Below are 19,362 nucleotides of genomic sequence, written 5' to 3'. Positions count from 1 at the left end.
TGCCTCTGTACAACTGAAGTTTCCCACTGTTACACTTCCACCGTTTTTACTTCGTATAAACGTATTGAATAAATAACCATCCCATAAGAAAAAAAATTGGGTGGCTCACAAAGTAAATGAAATGAAAACTTTAAAAAAATGTTATAGTTCATTTTAGCCTAAAAAGTTAAAACAGAGGCTGAGATTATAAAACAAGTCTTTATTTTATTTCACAAAATTTATATATTGCTTGATTGTTTTTTAAAAAACAACAGCCCTGATTTAAAGTTATAAAAGACTTGCATGAACATCTGTGTGTGCAATTAATGTTAATCCATATATACACATGTTTCCTGTAACAATTTTGTAATAGGTGAGGTTGCCTTTAGCCCAAGACATGCAGCCTTTGAATAACAGGTTTGGGGCGGGGGGCAGGGGGAGGAACAGAGGAGGTGCGTTGCCTTTGCTTCCAGGAGGTTGAACCAGATGGATCTGTTGTCTGAAATAGAAGGGCACTGATATTCCTAAAACCCAAAACTACATTCAGCAATGTGATACATCCTTCCTGAATGCATGCAAGCCTATTTTGACTGTTTCCATAAGTTGCCTTGCTGATATGCTAGCATGTCAAGGAAAAGACTTAACTACATCCCTGTGACCTGAAATGCTAGCTTTCACAATTGGTACTCTCAGCATGCAGAAAGGATCATAAGAGTGGTGTCTACAACTATACATTCAAAGATGTGAATTGCTGTTGTGGATTCTAGTAAGTCTTGGATGCAGATAAGAGTGTTTGGGTGTCTCTCCATGTGCCGCACTATGAAACCTAACTGCCTCGGATACTACAACAGGTAAAATACTTGCAGCATGGAGGAGAAAAGAAAGAAGAAAATGGTTAATTTGAAGCTTAATCAGATTTTTTTCAGACCAATTTTGGAAAATCCCAGGCAAGTTAGTTTTCACTGACATATGAATATCTTAAATTTCCATATACTGTTTTAAGATGATCTAAACTTAAATTTCCAGTGATGTCAAAGCATTTGGCTACCATTAAGGCTGCAACTCTGTGATGCGAGTAAGGACTTAATTTCCAAGTGGATCTATAGAATCAGGCAGTAGCACCTTGGAGGTAGATGGTGCATTGTCTCAGTTTTTACACTGCATGTGTAAATTCCCCTTCTGACCCCACCCACTTACCCCACTTTGAGGTGCCATCAGCAATACAAGGTGAAACACTTTCGCACCTGGCCTGACTCGCTGAGAAATCGTAGCAGCTAGCAATTGGCCTTTTGGCATCACATGGCAGAAGGATGGAACTTCCTGGCTTCAGGCAGCTGCTTCACAAAGCTGGAAGGCTGGCCGAGGTATGTTGTTGGGTAGACAAACCACATGACTACTCCAGAGGGGTTAATGACCACTGTGAAGTTATCGGCAGCCTTCAAGCCAGTGATAATTTGACCACTGTACACATCCTGTGCCTGAAACAGAAGGAATCATTGTGACAGGACATAGTTAACTCTGTGGGTATGTATATTATACACAGATAAATGAATGAACATGGATACATTGCTTTGAACATACCAGATACAGTTGCTATTTCACAGCCATGATAGCAGACAAATGGAAAAGTGCTAAAGCAATCTACAAGATGGATTTTAAAATGATAAAAAACTTAAATCCCCATCTCATTGTTTTGTGCCACCCCTCCACGTCAAACAAACTGTGATGGTGAGTTTCTGGTTTGCATTATAGCTTGCTGTGCAGTAGTATTCTTGATACTGCTGCAAATGCACAGCTCACTGGTAAAAGAAGCAGCAAGGATATGGTGACCTTTAAAAAATGTAAATTGTGGTGAAGGCTGCTCTGTGGGGCAAATGCACCATGGGTAAAGAGCTCCATGCTAATTTTAACTCTGCTATCTGCCCCAAACACAAAAGACAAACATTTGCATGGCCAAATCACAAATCTGTGGGCCATGCAGAGAAGCAACACCAGTGTGGCTCTATTCAAAGCACTTACTACATTGCTGCTCTGTTGTGTCTATCTACCAGGCCTAATCCAAGGTAGGCAAGGGGAAGATGAATGCTAGAGGGAGGGGCCTCAAGGTTGGAAGGCTGAGAGTGAGATTTCTCCATGATAATGTGGAAACTCTTAAGACACACCATTAACATACAGGTTCTTGAAGATGATGTGTGTGGAGTCTGCACCCCCAAAGGCCTCCTTCCTCCCTCAACACAGGACAAGCAGCAGCCCTGCTGGTGCGCAAGGATAGGGACTACTCCAAGATACTGATAAGCCTTGTCTTTTTCTTACCTCATACACAGCATTCTGGGTAAAATTGAAGTGGGCCAGGGACGCGGTGTAGCGATATGGCATGTCTGTCCTCCGACTGAAGAAAACCAGAGCGTTGGCTGACTGGGAAAGGGGGCGCAGGAACACCTCTATGCGAGATTTCTCCTACAAAAGGAGATTGAAGTTATGTGCCAATAACAGGAACGCTCCACTGGGACACACAAGGAATTTAGGAAGCTGCCTTATACTGGATCAGGCCATTGGTCCAGCTGCCTCAGTATTATCTACACAGACTGGCAGTGTTTCAGACAGGAATCTACCCAGCTCTCCCTAGAGATACCAGGGACTGAACACTGCAAATTGTTAAGTGGCTGGAAACAGGGGATATTGTTACCTATAGCAAACAGTGCTACCAATAGCAAACAGTGCTCAGTAAGGTCTAAATTGTAGGTCTACTTCTGTAAATACGCTGCAGAAAAAAGTGCACAAGAGTCTAACTGCACCCTTTATATGCCTCAGAAGAAAGTCAGGATATAAAATGAAACTACACACATTTGGCTCAAGTTACCACTCCTCCTCAGATCGAAAAGCAGAAGACAGCACTCCCAGCTCCAAGGGTTTGTAGGCTATGCTTAACTACTGAGTTACAGGATCCTGCTCTTCCCTACCTGAAGGATTCTGCGTCCTTGAATTCCCAGGGGATCTTGGTTAATTTTGATCATCAATTTGTTCTGTAGAATTTCTCGTGCTTGCTCAGAAATGGTGCGGAGGTCCGTGGACATGAAAAGGGGAGCAGCCATCACAGTCCATAAGGCCATTTGGGAGCAGGACTGTTCATAGCTGAGGCCAAAGTTTCCAATGATTAGCTGCAGGACAAAGAAGGAGGTTAAAACTAAGGATGAGACTGAAGTGAAGGATGAAAGTAAAAGGAGATGATGGCTCGATTCAGAGAAGGCTCTAGTTCAGTATTTGTCAACTTTGCTTCCTAGGATGCTGCTGGTCTACAATTTCCATCATCCTCAGCCAGCTTAGACAATGGTCAGGGATGATGGGAGTTGTAGTCCAACACCATCTGGGGACCCGAGGTTGAAGAACATTGCTCCAGTTCACTGAACAGAAATCAGAAAAGCTAGTTTTCTGTGATTCAGCAGACGTGACTCTTTTTCCCATTCACCAAACCTGCATTAAAATCTATAAATATCTGGTTTAAAACCGCAATACAATTTGCTTTGAATTGGAGGCCGTGAAATATTAGGCTCTCTCAGCAGCACTTCTGTACAGCATGTTCTGAGAAATGTAAAAGGTAAATTAGAATATTCTGCATGATTTGTGGTGATCCTCTATCCTCTTTGCAGTCCCCGTCCCCCCAGTGCCGCAGCCTGGGTCTTCCTAGCAAAAGTATCCAGGTCTGACTAATAATGGAAGATACAGGCTGTAATGACTGAAGAGATGTGAATGAACCAAAGAAAAAATGGGAGTTTGTGCCCTGTGATCAGAAAGGGGTATAAGTGCAAGGTAAAGTGGCATGCAGTGAAATTTTTCATAGGGGAACAGTTAGGGCCAGAGGTGTAGCTTGCGAAGGAAATGGGGGTCGATGCCATGTGTGTGGTGTTGTGAAGTCCTGATGTTGCAAACATGGGCAACGCGCCTCCCTAAGCCAGGCAGAAGCTTCCTGGGCTTTGGGAAGGAGGCACCAGGCGAACATTTAGGGGACTAGCATAGTTCCCTTAGTCCAATGACCGCACTGTTGGTCTTGCGTTCGACCGAGCTCCTCCAACGATGATTAATGACCTGAGCCTCTGGATAAGGCTCCAGGCACATTCCCCATTACGCAGAGTATACAGCAGCATGCGGAAGGACGAGAATGTATGAGCTACATGGCTAAAGAGTGTTTTATTCCTAACTACGCAGACAGAAAAGAAAATACATCCTCTCTCTGTGAGAGCAGAGAGCTACTGAAAAACAAAGGAACAGGAAACCAGTAACATCACATCCGTCTCCTGTCTTCCGTGAGACTTCCAACAGCCTGGAAGCTCTGGAATGCAAAACAGAGTTTTGTGACTCCAAGAGCACTGCACAGTGGCAACACACAGAAACTAACACGCACGTCACTGGACTATATGCACATCACCAATTGGACATGTTTCTAAAGATGTTCTAAGATATATTTTCACGGACCAAGTGCATAAGATCAGAAACGGCTGCCATGCACAACATCTGGGGAACCTCACAGTTTCCTGTAAATTTTGAAGGCTCGAAAGAAAAAAACTGAAAACGGGTGGAGACTGGTAAACATTTCAGAAGCCAAAAAATCTGTATGTTTGCATGAAGATGAGGGATTTCTTGGGGGAGGGAAGTTCTGTGTCATGCAGAACTCTTCGACTCTCCACACCTTACAGAATAAATGATGCAACATATGTTTATTTGCAAAACATTTAGAGGTCACAGAAGGGAAGACTATAAACAACCCAGGGTAGAAGGATGGGCATTGCAGTGGACTGAAGGATTCCCAAAAAGATACACACAAGCCAGCTAAATCACTTAACTTACAGGCTTCGGCCCTTCTACGCAAGATGTTGAGAGCAGAGGAATTCCTGCCAACAAGAGTCTCTGCTGCATCTTGGAAATGTAAAGAAAAGGAAGGCACATTCTTTCACCTTTGGTGGACGTGCCCGAAGATTAAGGCATTCTGGGAAATGATCTATAACGAACTGAAAAAGGTATTTAAATATACCTTCTCTAAGAAACCAGAGGCCTTTCTCTTGGGTATTGTCGGCCAAGGGGTGTTAAAGACGGATATAACCTTTTTTATGTATGCTACAACAGCAGCTAGAATACTTATCGCGAAGTACTGGAAGACACAAGATCTACCCACTCTGGAAGAATGGCAGATGAAGGTGATTGACTACATGGGTTTGGCAGAAATGACGAGCAGAATCCGAAACCAGGGAAGAGAAGCAGCGGAAGAAGAATGGAAAAAATTTAAGGACTATTTAAAGAAATACTACAAAATTAATGAAAGTTAGAATGATGTTGGACCAGAAAGTAAATGGTTACTATTAGTAATGGTTAAGACAAGGAGAATAAGGAAGATTAAATCAAATTTAAATTAAAATAAGGGAAGATTTGCTGAATAATTGATTAGAATCTGGAATACAGAAAAGGGAGGCATGAGGAAGTCGGGGAAGTAAGGTAAAAGAAATTAAGAAATGAAATTGTACTTGTGTTTTTTGTTTGTGTTTTTGTTTGTTTATGTATTTGTTGTGTTTATTGTATTGTTATGTTATGTTTTTGTGATTATAAAAAAATTCCTTAATAAAAATATTATTAAAAAAAAAAAAAAGAGTCTCTGCTGCATCTTTCTAACTTTAGAAATCCTGAGACAGTCTCTCTCCCTCTCTCCTAGCTTTCATGTTAAGCTCCTCAACTCAACATTACCATGTCTGGGTCGTTCCAATGGCTAGGGCCAGACACTGGCTGAAGTACATCCTGATTGGCCGAGAACCAATCCACTATGGAGAGGACACTCTCCCAAGAGTCTTGTATATCACCATAGTTTCGCCAGAGATTACATATGTTTGCCAGGAGTGTGTAGTTCACCTGGAAAAAAGATGTGAAATAAGTTATTTACCAATAGAGCTGTACACTTTACCCTTTGGAGAAACAGAGGGCGAGGTGCAGTTTTTCTAGCGTTAGAAATTCTGAGACCATCTCTCTTCTAGCTTCAATGTTAACCTCCTCTGCTCAACATCACCATGTCTAGGTCACTCCAACCTGGTGCCCTCCAGATGTTTTGGACTACAATTCCCATAAGCCCCAGCCAGCACAAAAAGTATGGGGAAACTGACCACAAATAATAACATTGCACCCTGAAGCAGTACCCCAAAACAGGTGCTGCAAGCTAGGATTATCAACAGACAGAAATGGTGCCAATAGAAGATCCAGCCATGCTGTTTTCAACTGGCCAACTAGTCCTGCACTCTGTGGCCAACAAGAAGCCCTTGGGAAGCTCACATTGGCAGATAATGTCCTCTTCTTCTTTTCCCTAATAGCTCAATGTTTCTCAAACTTGCATCTCCAGCTGTGGTTGGACTACAACTCCCATCATTCCTAACTAGCAGGAGCAGTGGTCAGGGCTGATGGGAATTGTAGTCCAGTAACAGCTTGAGACCCAAGTTTGGGAAACACTGTTCTAGTTACTGTACTCCGCTTGGACAAAACCACTCAAAGAGAAACCACTTTTTGGCTAATTTACACTGTAAAAATAAAATAAAAAGCAGTGTGTGTGTTGGACTTAGGTCATTTACTAATCCCTGGTCAGCCATGAAGCCTACTGGATGATCTTCAGCTAGTCATCAACTACCAGCTTAATTTACCTCACATGGTTATTGTGAGGATAATATAGGGGGAATCAAAATAACCTATCCTGATCTTGAAGAAGACATAAACTATCATAGATGTTGTCCTGGAGGCTTTTTATTCTACCCCTCCCCTCGCCCCTGTGGTTGCCTTTGTGGATATAGAATGATGAGTCAGGGAGGACTGAGGTCTTGCTCCTTGTCAGCTGAACTGTTTCCAGAGTGCTTCCAAAAGTGTAGAACAAGGTCAGACTGGAAGTCTTGCCTGTCTCTTATCAGCTTAAGAAGCACTTGATTGGTGGCCAGTGGTGGGCATAGATTTGTGGATCCCTGCTCACTCCACCCACATTGTCAAAATGGGATGGGAAATTTCCACTCAGAAATTCTGAACATGCTTTAAAGGACCGAGGAGGTGACCTCAGCCCCAAAGCCTCTTCAGCAAGGACTCACCTTGGGCGGAAGTCCCCCTTGATAGGCTGGCCAGCTACAGGAATAGGCGATTGGGCGGCCTGTTGCGTTCAGAGCACTGGACATTCTAGGATAACCTTTTAGGGATAAAGAATATTCATAATTTGAAAACTGAGCAAGTTGCAAGGGGGCAGGCATGGAAACTGGAAAACAAGAAAATCTATTTGGGTTCCAAGGATAATTCTGGTGAGGTACACAATGCCGTCTCCTGTATTCTTGCCCTTGTGATTACTTGGATCCAATTGAAAGCCCACAATAAGAAACACAACATGAGGCATATTGTGTTATATATATATATATATATATATATATATATATATATATATATCAGAAATCAAGTTAGTTCCCTCCCCACTCCATTTTTTTAACAGAAAAAAAAATGCCTTTCAGTTAGCATGTTTTTAAAGATGGCCATGATTCTGGTTTAAAAAGAATATACAGACATAACATGATATCCAGTGTTGGTGACAGAGCAGACCCACTGAAATCAATAAACTTGTTCACTGATTTAAATGAGTCTAGCCTGACAATGATTTAGATAGCACCCTTATAACACGATTGTATTAAATTCAGATTTCCTCTTAAACCAGATTTTTTAAAAAAAATAATGAATGACACCTTGTGTAACTAACACACACACACACACACAGTGGTACCTCGGGTTAAAAACTTAATTTGTTCTGGAGGTCCATTCTTAACCTGAAACTGTTCTTAACCTGAAGCACCACTTTAGCTAATGGGGCCTCCTGCTGCCGCTGCACCGCCACTGCATGATTTCTGTTCTCATCCTGAAGCAAAGTTCTTAACCCAAGGTATTATTTCTGGGTTAGCGGAGTCTGTAACCTGAAGCTTATGTAACCCGAGGTACCACTGTATCTGAGAAACACACACTTCAAAAGCAGATTCAAATAATTTTTTTATCAGCAAGATCAAGCAGCCGGGGTCAGTCCAGGCCCAGGCAGGATGGAGATGGAGCACTGAAGGGGGCAGGATAAAGCGAACAGAGGCAACGAGGAAGCCTCAGTCCTTACCTTTAGCCTGCTGTAATGCTGAAGAATAGCAGCCATCCAGCTTCAGCATATCCACTCCCCACTGGGCAAATGTCGAGGCATCTTGTTCAATCTGGTCCAGCGTTGTGCCAGGATACCCTTCACAAGTATGGGTGCCTAAGTCACCGTAGATGCCGAGCTTCAGGCCCCGGGCATGCAACTACAAAAAGAAAGAAGAACTTGAAAGATGGAGGGAAAACTGCCAGGGACAAACTGTAACGTCGACCAGTCAAAACAGCTGGTGTGTTGCCATGCTTGAGTGTCTTTCCCCATTTTTATTTATTTATTTTTATTCTATTTCTACCCCGCTTTTCACTCAAATAAATCCCAAAGCGGCTTACAAACAAAAGATAAAAATTACATAATGAAACATCACGATGAATACAGCATAAATCGCATAAAATACTTAACAAATCATCAGCAAAACCATCACAAATCACAAATAAAGCAATTACCCTCTATTAACAAAACAACTAAAAAAAAAGCTAAACTTCAGTGTTACACCAAAAATCATACTATAGGATTCTTTTTTTAAAGAATCATTTTTAATGATTTTCCAATAAAAACATCCAATTAAATATCCAATCATAATACTTGAATTAAAAAATTAAAAAAATAAAAATATATATCAAATTATAGTCCAATTTGTATTTATTAATTAAAAATCATATTATAGGATTCACAAAGTACTACAGCGTTCATATCTATAAAATAATATTAACAGCATTTTTAAAAAGCAACAAAACAAACAAATACCAGTTGAATTTGTACACATGCTCTCCCCTCTGCCATGACTCATAAACTATCATTCTATTCAATGCATCAAAATACACCTGCACATAATGTTCCTGGCAGCAACTCCCTTCTGAAGGATCCTTGCGATGAAGGTGGTCAGCACAAAGACTCTCTACCCTCACATACTTTCTACCACTATGACACTTCCATTTTGATAACAGAAAAATGGAAGACCAGATTTGCAATTTGGAGGTTAGGGGATACTCTGGAGTGTGTTTAACTATGATTAAAAATATCATTAGTTAACATAGCTACATGATCAGTGTGGGAACGATAAAATACTTGTAAAATCAGATTAGGCCCTTAAAACCTGTTTCCAGTTTTCTTAGGGAAAACGCCTTAAAATTATTACACAGATGGTATAGGACTTCTTTGCAAATGTCAAAAATGTTTTATTTCCGCATCAGAAAATTCTTTGGAGGGCTTGCAATAACTTGGTTCATATTATCATTTATGGTGGACTGAATGGCAGTGAGTGCAAGATTTTTGGAATTCAATTTTGACAGAACTATTTGTAAAGAAACAATTGTTTATTGTCCAAAATTAATGTTACTCAATATTTTTGATGATACCAATGTCAAAATAATTGGCCTCATATAGGATCTTGGCAGCAGAAAGTTATTACAACTCAATGAAAAACCACCCAAAAGCTTACAGTGGATGCTTGGTACCGCTCACTCTGGAATAGAGCTAATATGGAGAAAATTCCTCATAATTTCCCCATCTCTCACTCGCAGCCCATGTTCAGAGCTTATGGGACCCATATCCAGTGCTAGTTTCTGTTTCTCACTGAGCAGCTGCTGGGAGTCACAGGACTCTGTTTACATTCCAGAGACCTTGCAGTCTCACGGGAAAGGGAGACAGGATGTGACGTTAGTGGTTTCCTGTTTCCTTTGTTCCTTTGTTCAGTTGCTCTCTGCTCTCACAGGGAGAGGATGTATATTTCTTTGCTCTCTGCGTAGCTAGAAAATAAAGCATAGCAATGTAGCCCAAACCTCTCGTCTCTTCCACATGCTGTTTTGGGAACTCTGCTGGGACGACATGCCTGAGGCCTTATCAAAGGATCAGGTCGTCAATTAATCGTCGGGAGGCGATTCCGAAGATGAGCCTTATCAGCTTGGTCAAATGGAGATTCCGACATCCACTACATGCTTTGGGGCTGTTTCGCACAGGACTTTTCTCCTACGCTCAGCGTAGCTCAGAAATGAGCATCGGAACAAAAGAAGTGCTTGCTAGATCAGACCAATGGCCCATCTAGTCCAACATTGTGTTCTCATCGTGGCCAACCAGATGCCTGGTCAACCGTGGACAACTCTCCTGCCCGGTGGTTTCCAGAAACTGGAATTACTGCCTCCTACCACAGAGGGAGAATACATCCATCATGGCTAGCAACCATTGATAACCATCCAAGTTAGGGACGGTCGCTGCCTCTTGTGGGAGTGAGTTCCACAGTTTAACTATAGGCATTCCCATGACTGCAGAAAGGCAAGCGTGAGCCAGGTGGGAACTGGATACAACTAACAGCAACTATTTGTGATTTGGACAGCACCTCCCTGTGGATCTCCCTCCCATCAGATGTCAAGGAGATAAAGAACGACACCAGTTTTAGAAGACATCTAAAAGCAACCCTGTATTGGGAAGTTTTTAATGTTTTATGTTTTATTATGTTTTGTATATGTTCTGAAAGCTACCCAGAGTGGCTGGGGCAACCCAGTCAGATGGGCGGGGTATAAATAATAAAATGATGATGATGATCATCATCATGGGCAACTCTGCTCCTGAATCCAACGGCTGTCTGGTTTTTAGTCCTCACTACTGATGGCTAGAAGGGGATTCTTGTTGATTGACTGATTGAATTTACCGTATTTTTCGCACCATAGGACGCACCGGACAATAGGACACACCTTGTTTTAGAGGGGGGGAAACAAGAAAAAAAAATTCTCCCCCTCTCTGCCCAGCGCAAGAGAAGGGGAAAAAGTGCGTCCTATAGAGCGAAAAATACGGTATATACCACCCTATATCTGCAGGTATCACAACGGTTCACAGAATAAAATCGATATATAAAAGCACAAAATACATTCTTAAAAACCACGGATGCGAGATGCCCCGGATCTTGCTTCACTATCAGGAGCTATGGATCACTCACATAATCTGCTAAGGCTTTGATGCCGCTAGGGAACCTTTCAGGATCCGGAATCAGCTGCCCTGTTGAATCTCGCTCTTTTGCCATCCAGCAATCGTCTATATTGACATACACGTAACCCAGCTCCCTCCAGCCGTCTGCTGCCAGACGATCCGCCATGTCCATGAAGAGTTTTTCACTGCCCCACAAAGAGAAAAGCAAGTTTAAAACAACATCCAAGTGACCCTGAACTATTTGTGGCCACAGGGAACAACATGGAAGAAACCACCCACGCAGGGCTGTACAACCAAGGCAAGCATGCAGTTGCCTATTTTCACCAACAGGTGGCAAGCTTTGCCCATGAGAGCTTCCACAGCTGGACAACAAATTAAAATGGAAGTTTCATATTGCATTTCATTATTTTTTTATGTACTTAATGTACAATAACAAAACTCAACTCCCTCTCCAATGGTTCTCCTAAACCTGTGCCACTGCCACTATTCAGTCACCTTTTTCCCCTCTGAAAATTTAACTCACCGATAACTGTACAGTACAGGCACGGTACAAAGACAGATACAAATATTAAATTTAACAAAGCTGTTTATGTTTATTTATTACAAGATTAAGTCCCCAAGCTTCTCTGTCATACACAATAACTGAAGGCCGTGCTGGAACCCTCTTTTCCCAACCCTTTTCTGTGGGTTTGTCTTGTTGTGCCCCGGATATCTTCCCTCTGGCTTTTGTACTAGACACCGTCTCACTGAAAAGTCTAAAGTTTCACCTAGCGAGTGAGTTATATATTCCTTCTCTCCTTCTTTAGCATACCGCGAATTTGAACATACAGATGCCAGTTCAGGCCTCAAGCAACAGTTAAACTGACTTTGTCCAGACCAGACAACAACTTCCCACATCAAACACAATGTGCATTACAAATAATGTGTGTTAAAAAGCCAACGTCAGAGTACATTACACAATATTAAATCTTTATTCAAATAAACAAGATTTCTTAGCAAGCACTTGAACATAATGCTATATTATCCAGCAGTGCTCTTCCTCATGGTCAAGATCCTTCTAATGTTTACACAGAAGTAAACTCCACTCAGCAAACACCCCTCCTAATGTAAAACATAAACTCGCTGCCCTTTTATTTCTCCACATTGAACACAGCAGAGATGATGGCAGGGGGAATGTGCCTGGCCTGTGGGCCCTGTCACGAAGTAGTGATTCTGTAAGCAGGTATCGCTGGGTGGGGCCCCTCAGGCAGGTGGTGAGAATTAGTCCCCCAAGTGGGAGCAGGTGATGGGGCGGGCTGGCTGCCAGGATTCCCCAGCCCCTATAAATATTCAAGTTAACCTACCAAGGGGAGGAGAGAACACGTCATGGATGAGACTCCTGTTTGATGTTCTGTAGCTGGTGCCAGAGAAGGTGTCAATAAAGCCTGATAACCCGTTCGGTGCCTGTGAGTGATTAGTAGCTTGGAGGGAGGACTTGGGAAAGCGACCCCCTCCTTGACAGGCCCGTCAGAATTCATCAAGCCTTCCACCAATTTGTTTGTTTTTTAATGTAAAGTTGAAAAGTGGAGCACAGCTAGTGGGTATTCAGATGGCAGCATAAAATAGGGATGGACGGAAAGTAAAATGGGCATTCCTCGAGGCATCCTTCCTGCAAAACAGATCCAGCTTTGTGTGAAGTGCAAAGGGACTTCACTTCTTTCTCCTACCCTCCCTTGCCCCTGCCGCACATGTATAAGCTGCAGAGCTTCCAAGGCTCTTCCACTTACCTGATGCAGTTCTGTGGATCAGTCTTGCAATCAATATTGCAACGGAATCGTTCCCATGCAAGCCACCCCATTGGAGGCGTCCTCATGAGCCCATTCTCCAGGGCCAGGGAGGTGGTGACTAAGGCCGCAAGCAGGACAGACGCTATGAGCTTCATGACTACCGATCAATAAATCAATGCTGCAGAGTGAGAGCAAATAATAGTAGCTTTCAGTAAGAAGGTTACTGAAACAGCAACCCCACTCCACAACCCTCTTCACTTTTTGCTTCACAGCATGCTTCAGTGAAATGAGCAAGTCTCCAATTAACCTTTGCTTACTGTTATGTCCAAACCAGTAAATGATAGTAGACCTATTTCGAACAAGCTGAAATCTTGAACTGCCTCAGGTTGTGATTTGAGATCTTGGCTCATTTCCAAAGATGATAACCCTAGTTTCCAGGTGTAGGATGGAACACAAAACTACATTTCACTGAGATGGATCACGAAGGGATGAGGGAAGGAGAACAAGGCACTTGTGCACATCTCAGTCTATTAAGCAAAGGTGTAATTATCCGAAGACACCCCTACTTGCACAGTACAATCAGTTGTCCAACATGATCCAAACTTTACAGTACAACACCTGACTCAAAGTGCTCTCATTCCATCCAAGAGCCTCCAGCTACCACCAGCATGATGCTCTCCTGTGGTATCAGATAATATCTAGATCCCCTGCCTTTCCGATCTGCATAGCCCTTGGAGGATATAGCTGAGTGGAAGATCATTTGCCTTGCATTCAGAAGGTCCAGCATCTTCAGGTAGAGTTGTGAAAGACTCCTTGTCTGAAATCCTAGATTGCTGTTGCTAATCAATGTAGACAATACAGCGCTAGATGGAGCATTGGCCAGACCTGGTATGAGGCAGCTTCATATGTTCCAGCCCTGCAGTTCGTCATCATATATGCCATCAAATAAATATGAGCCGCCTTCTGGTCCTACTACTCCTGAAGCGCTAAAGTCATTCCAAAGATTGAAAACACAGCACAAGGCCAAAGCACATATTGACAAGCAGCCTTGGTCTCCAGGCCAAACAGGTTTGTAAACATCCATGGGAGGATTAGAGGTTAAAGAAAAGCAGGATGCAGCTGTAGTCCCTCCTTGCATAGTGTCTAGTTTGTAGCTTGCAGTTTCGGGATATCTAGGCATGACCTGCCCCAGTTTCTGAAAGTTAGACAAACTTCTGCCTGCAAGCACATGACTGAGCCACAGCCCTTCTTCAGAGAAGGGCGGAGCGGGAAGTGACACATGCAGATAATATCTGACAGTATTGGGGAGCAGTAGTAGCTAGTGGGTTCAGGATGGAACGCCCAAGTTTCAGAAAATTAGATAAACTGGCGCAACAGCTACTGAGACAGAAACTGTTTCCCGATGTTCAAGTTTTCCGGTGTAATGTTGTGTGATGCCATATGGCCTAGCTGTCGTGTAGCATCATCTATGCTGCCATAACCCTATTATGCTTGGCAGCAGAAAGAACAGGGTGCTATACAGTTTCTATCCCAGAGCTGTTGCAGTAGCTCCCCCAGCTGTTACAATGGCTGCTACACAGCCAGGTGGTCACCTAGAATGCAGATATGCCGGAGCTTCATGGAGTTTCAACCACCGCCTTTCTCAGGAGGGGAAGAGTCAGCACTGTGGAGCAGTTGGGAAGATACATAGCTCCTTTTACATTCCTAGCAAGTCAATTACACGGGTCCTGCCTATTTGATCATCCCCAACCAGCCCAGTCCCCATGAATGAGACCACAGCGCTCTTGCAAATGTGGAAATGATAAGGAAAACTTGCCCTCTTTATGAAACTCTAAGAAGTCCTGGGTTATTTCATGATCAAATCTGAACAATTAGCAACATTCCGCATATCAGCTTCGATGATCCATGTTAAACAGATGATTTTTGAAAATTATCCCTTTTTCTTGTTTTTTTGTTCAGAATTTTGCCCCCCTTATTGCAAGAACTCCAAAAGAGAGTCCATTCCTTGTCAGCCTAAGATATTTTCTGCCCCAAGCAGCCGCATCTGAAAAATCCCAGAGATGCACTCCCAGAATTATCTGCAAAGGATCCTGGGGGTAACTTCTTTGATCTCAAGCTGCTTCAGTGCAAATAACTTCCTGGATTTCTTGTGTAGTTGGCCTGATCCTGATTATAATTTCAGTTTCAAATTCATTGAATTTGCAGCCAAAATTATGAGAGATGTTTAATCCTGAAAGGGATCGGACTATCACTTAGACTACTCATCCACACTGACATATGATCCAGGTAAACTCATCAACTCTAAAGAGTAGACAATGTCAAAGGTAAAAAAACTGGGGGTGGCCAAGGAGTCATGAGGTTGCTCCTGAATAAATATAATGTCCCTGTTATCCTTTGGATAATAAACTCTGTACTCAGATAAGAAATGACCTTGAGAATCACTGCTCATGGAATGAGTTGTTATTATTATGTTCCATCATAATGGAGGCACCATGCAGATAAAATTCATTTTAAAGAAGATCAACACTTGGAGCTTGTGCAGCTTAATTTTTTTTTATCTCTTAGCTGCTGAGGAGCAAGTGTTGTGCTTAAAACATAGCAGTGTAAATGCAAAACCATCTACTGCTAAACATCAGCTAGTCAATATTTCACTAGAGGTAGCCAGGTGGAGAAGTGGAGCCTTTCTAGAGTGTGGAACAGACTTTCCAACCTGGTGTCCTCCAGATAGTTTAGACTACAACACCCATCAGGCCCAGCCAGCATGGCTAATGGTCAGGAATGATGGGAGTGGCTGGTGTGGCACAATTACCATAGGTGGAATTACAGAGCAGGAGGATTCATGTATTCCAATCAGCCACTGCTCAATGCAGGATCTGCAGTGCAAGAAACAACTACAGCAACAGCCCTAACAGAATTATCTCCAGTGACAGAGCATCTACCCCTTTCCCCTGTGAAGGCAGTCAGCTCCCAAGCTTTAGCTGAAATTTACTAGCCCTGCCTTCTGGAATAATAATAATAATAATTTATTATTTATACCCCGCCCATCTGGCTGAGTTTCCCCAGCCACTCTGGGCGGCTTCCAATCAAGTGTTAAAAACAATACAGCATTAAATATTAAAAACTTCCCTAAACAGGGCTGCCTTCAGATGTCTTTTAAAAAGAAGATAGCTGCTTATTCTGGAACAACAGAGAAGAAGTTTAGAGTACAGACAACAAACTATTACACAACCATAAGAGTTTGAACACACACACACATATTACTATTCTAGGTGGGTCAAGAGGATGCAGAAGTCAGCCTGTATTTCAGATGTCACTTCATGAGATCTTACAGCAGCCTTTCCCAACCTGGTGCCCTCCAGATGTTCGGAGGACTGTGCTGGCTGGAAATAATAGGAGTTGTAGCCCTAATCATCTGGCGGGCGCTATGTTGGGGAAGGCTGCCTGGCAGGATCTTTCCCAAAATGCAGTTAAGAACTTTGCTAAAGGCAAAGCGATGCATTGACTAGGGGAGGGGGAGCATAACTACGGCATTATTGGCTGTTCACACTTTGTGTTGTTCCTTGTCACGTTCTGGAGACAAGATTCTGATCGCAGAGAAGAGAGACATTTCATTCTCAAGAGGAACGGGTAATCCCGGTAACCTCTTCCTTCCCCTGCTCAGCTTCCCTGTCTCCCAGCTGGGGATCCCCAGCAAAACATTCACCTCTCCAACCCGCCAGACAACGACTCCCGGTCAAATCCCGCGCTTACCGTGCACGACAGCGAGCCACACTTGAGCACAGACGACCACACCAGGTGCAAGGACGAAGGCTCAGGAGAGGCTGCTGCAAACCGCGTGCTTCCTGCTTTCTAGTGGTCACATGACCAGCTGCCAGCTTTGCGACCCTGCTGATCTGAGTCCTATTAGCACCGAGGCTTGTTGGCTGCAAGCGAATGAGGAAGTAGCGGCAGCAGCAGCTCGGGGATGGGGCGGGCGCCGTCGGCTTGCTCGTGGTGGCATATATGGCAAAGCTTACTCAGCGCAAGAGAAGACGGAATAAAGGACTGAAGTTCGTGCATCTCGCCCCCACAATAATAAATATTGCTCCCTCCAATCCATACCTCCCTCTTAGGGCTGCCATACGACCGGATTATCCCGGACGTCAACGGGATTTCAAAGGCGGAAATTACGTACTGGGGGGAATTTCCGAAAGGCTGCGCTTTGTCCTGGGTATTAGGCTAGCTAGTCAATCGAAAAATCTCGGTTTTTTTGGGGGGAGAACCCCTCAACATGGGGTGTCCTAGTTTTTACTTCTTGAAATATGGCAACCCTGCCAGGAGTCTGTGCCCTTTTCCAGATGCTTTAGCAACATACCCGCCTCAAAACTTCCTTCCCCCGCTATATTTATTTTTGCGCAAGGCGGGTGTGGGAGCATCATCTTATAACTAAACAAAAAACAAACAAAAAAACCCTTGCCTCCGAAGTGATCTGATGAGGCGCCCCACACATTGCCTCAGGGGGTGGCGCCTGGCTTTTATTCGGTATTAAGCATCCATCCAGGTATAATAATAATTTATTATTTATACCCCGCCCATCTGGCTGAGTTTCCCCAGCCACTCTGGGCGGCTCCCAATCAAGTGTTAAAAACCGTACAGCGTTACATATTAAAAACTTCCCTGAACAAGCGTATGATTAAAAATCAAATCAAATCGGAGGTGTAACCATTTATTCAAATCAGTGGATAACAAAGCAGTTCACAACAATCAAAACTGCAATCAATAAAAAATTCCAATAAAAAATTAAATCAACATTCCAATAAAAAATTAAATCAACATCATCCAGAAACGGAAGGTGCTGGAATTCAGGATTACTGTCTGGAGAACTTCGGCAATGTGTGCGCGTGCGTTTTTAATAGTGTGTTTGACAAAAAGGAAAGCTAATTTTCTAAGACTTCTATTGCTTTCTGCTAGCTTGGCCCATACTGAGACCCCGAGATAACAACAGTAGGCTGATTCCACGCCTTGAAAAGACTAAGCAGGCGGGCTGTGCTGGCGGGGGCTGATGGGAGTTGTAGTTTAAAATGCATGCAGGTCGGCCAAGGCCGTTGCAGCAGCCTGTCAAGGGTTGGGAGGCTGCAGGAGGCTGGCAACCACTTCCTTAACTTCATGCTGACCGGAGGTCATTCTCCTATGCCCTGCTTGGCAGCGTCCTTTCCCTTGTCTCTTTCCTGCTTTCTTGGTTGCTTAAAACATATCAAGGACTCGCGAAATCTTGGCTTCGCTGCCGCCTGAAGCGTTTCGCCTTTGCAGTCCTCCGGAATTAAGATTGCCGGAAGAAATATCAACAACCTCATATATTCAAATGACACAACCTTGATGGCAGAAAAAGAACCTTTTAATGAGGGTGAAAGAGGAGAGCGCAAAATATGGTCTGAAGCTCAACATCAAAAAAACGAAGATCATGGCCACTGGTCCCATCACCTCCTGACAAAGAGAAGGGGAAGAAATGGAGGCAGTGAGAAATATTACCTTCTTGGGCTCCATGATCACTGCAGATGGTGACAGCAGTCACGAAATTAAAAGACTCCTGCTGCTTGGGAGAAAAGCAATGACAAACCTAGACAGCATTTTAAAAAGCAGAGGCATCACCTTGCCAACAAAGGTCCGTATAGTTAAAGCTATGGTTTTCCCAGTAGTGATGTATGGAAGTGAGAGCTGGACCATCAAGAAGGCTGATCGCCGAAGAATTGATGCTTTTGAATTATGGTGCTGGAGGAGACTCTTGAGAGTCCCATGGACTGCAAGAAGATCAAACCTATCCATTCTGAAGGAAATCAGCCCTGAGTGCTCACTGGAAGGACAGATCCTGAAGCTGAGGCTCCAATACTTTGGCCACCTCATGAGAAGAGAAGACTCCCTGGAAAAGACCCTGATGTTGGGAAAGATGGAGGGCACAAGGAGAAGGGGACGACAGAGGACAAGATGGTTGGAAAGTGTTCTCGAAGCTACCAGCATGAGTTTGACCAAACTGCGGGAGGCAGTGGAAGACAGGAGTGCCTGGCGTGCTCTGGTCAATGGGGTCATGAAGAGTCGGACACGACTAAATGACTAAACAACAACAACAACTTCGGGAGTCGGGTGCTGTTTGTTTTCTGACTGAAGGGCTTCCTTCTAGTCCTGTGAAATTGCTGCATGCGGCAATGTGATGCCCTCTGGTGGCTATAAAGTAGCATGTATATGTTTTTAAAAGCCCATTCTGCATGTTCTTTGTTTATGTTTCGCACAACTTTAGCACCGACACGTTAGTGGCACCTCCAATATTATACTTCCAGCTTGACCCGAGCTTGGCGTTGCTGTCAAGGAAGATCCTAGCATAATAAGCAAGAGTGGCTATGGATGTAAGAGCTCTTGGGAGATCCTTATAAATTAGCACGATCATCAAGAAAACTTGTTGTATGTCCTTGTCCTGCACTTTTTTTTTGCCTTTTGCAACGAGCCCTGATCCGGCTCTTGCAAACGCTCGGGTGGAGGGCAGAGTGA

At 43.5% G+C, this 19,362-nt stretch overlaps 1 protein-coding gene across 3 annotated transcripts; it reads right to left on the bottom strand.

Annotated features, from left to right (window-relative positions):
- Positions 1 to 408: 408 nt before the first annotated feature.
- On the bottom strand, positions 409 to 16,756 carry NAGA (alpha-N-acetylgalactosaminidase). 3 transcript variants are annotated; one of them, XR_008332517.1, is made up of 10 exons: positions 16,594 to 16,756; positions 12,844 to 13,021; positions 11,088 to 11,262; positions 8,129 to 8,306; positions 7,080 to 7,174; positions 5,710 to 5,871; positions 2,940 to 3,137; positions 2,293 to 2,436; positions 1,224 to 1,457; positions 409 to 503 (listed from the first exon to the last, which is right to left on the bottom strand). XR_008332517.1 is itself a non-coding variant. In XM_053406629.1 (9 exons), exons 2-9 carry the CDS (start codon positions 12,996 to 12,998, stop codon positions 1,275 to 1,277), a joined length of 1,290 nt encoding a protein of 429 aa, XP_053262604.1. In that variant the 5' UTR covers positions 12,999 to 13,021; positions 16,594 to 16,754; the 3' UTR covers positions 409 to 1,274. The 3 variants fall into 3 exon arrangements, 1 of the variants encoding a protein (XP_053262604.1); XR_008332518.1 differs by having other exon boundaries at positions 409 to 478; XM_053406629.1 differs by having other exon boundaries at positions 409 to 1,457; positions 16,594 to 16,754.
- Between the last annotated feature and the right edge of the window lie 2,606 nt (positions 16,757 to 19,362).

Source organism: Podarcis raffonei, chromosome 10 (genome assembly GCF_027172205.1).
Source record: "Podarcis raffonei isolate rPodRaf1 chromosome 10, rPodRaf1.pri, whole genome shotgun sequence".
In the NCBI taxonomy this organism is placed as follows: Eukaryota; Metazoa; Chordata; class Lepidosauria; order Squamata; family Lacertidae; genus Podarcis; species Podarcis raffonei.
This window is presented reverse-complemented; position numbering and strand designations above follow the sequence as displayed.

Excerpts from the sequence above, each read along its gene's own strand:
- NAGA (XM_053406629.1), bottom strand. The coding sequence starts at position 12,998 with ATGAAGCTCATAGCGTCTGTCCTGCTTGCGGCCTTAGTCACCACCTCC. Across the intron at positions 11,263-12,843 it reads GATCCACAGAACTGCATCAG|TGAAAAACTCTTCATGGACA; the intron begins GTAAGTGGAAGA and ends TTTGTGGGGCAG. Across the intron at positions 3,138-5,709 it reads ATTGGAACGACCCAGACATG|CTAATCATTGGAAACTTTGG; the intron begins GTAATGTTGAGT and ends TTTGTCCTGCAG.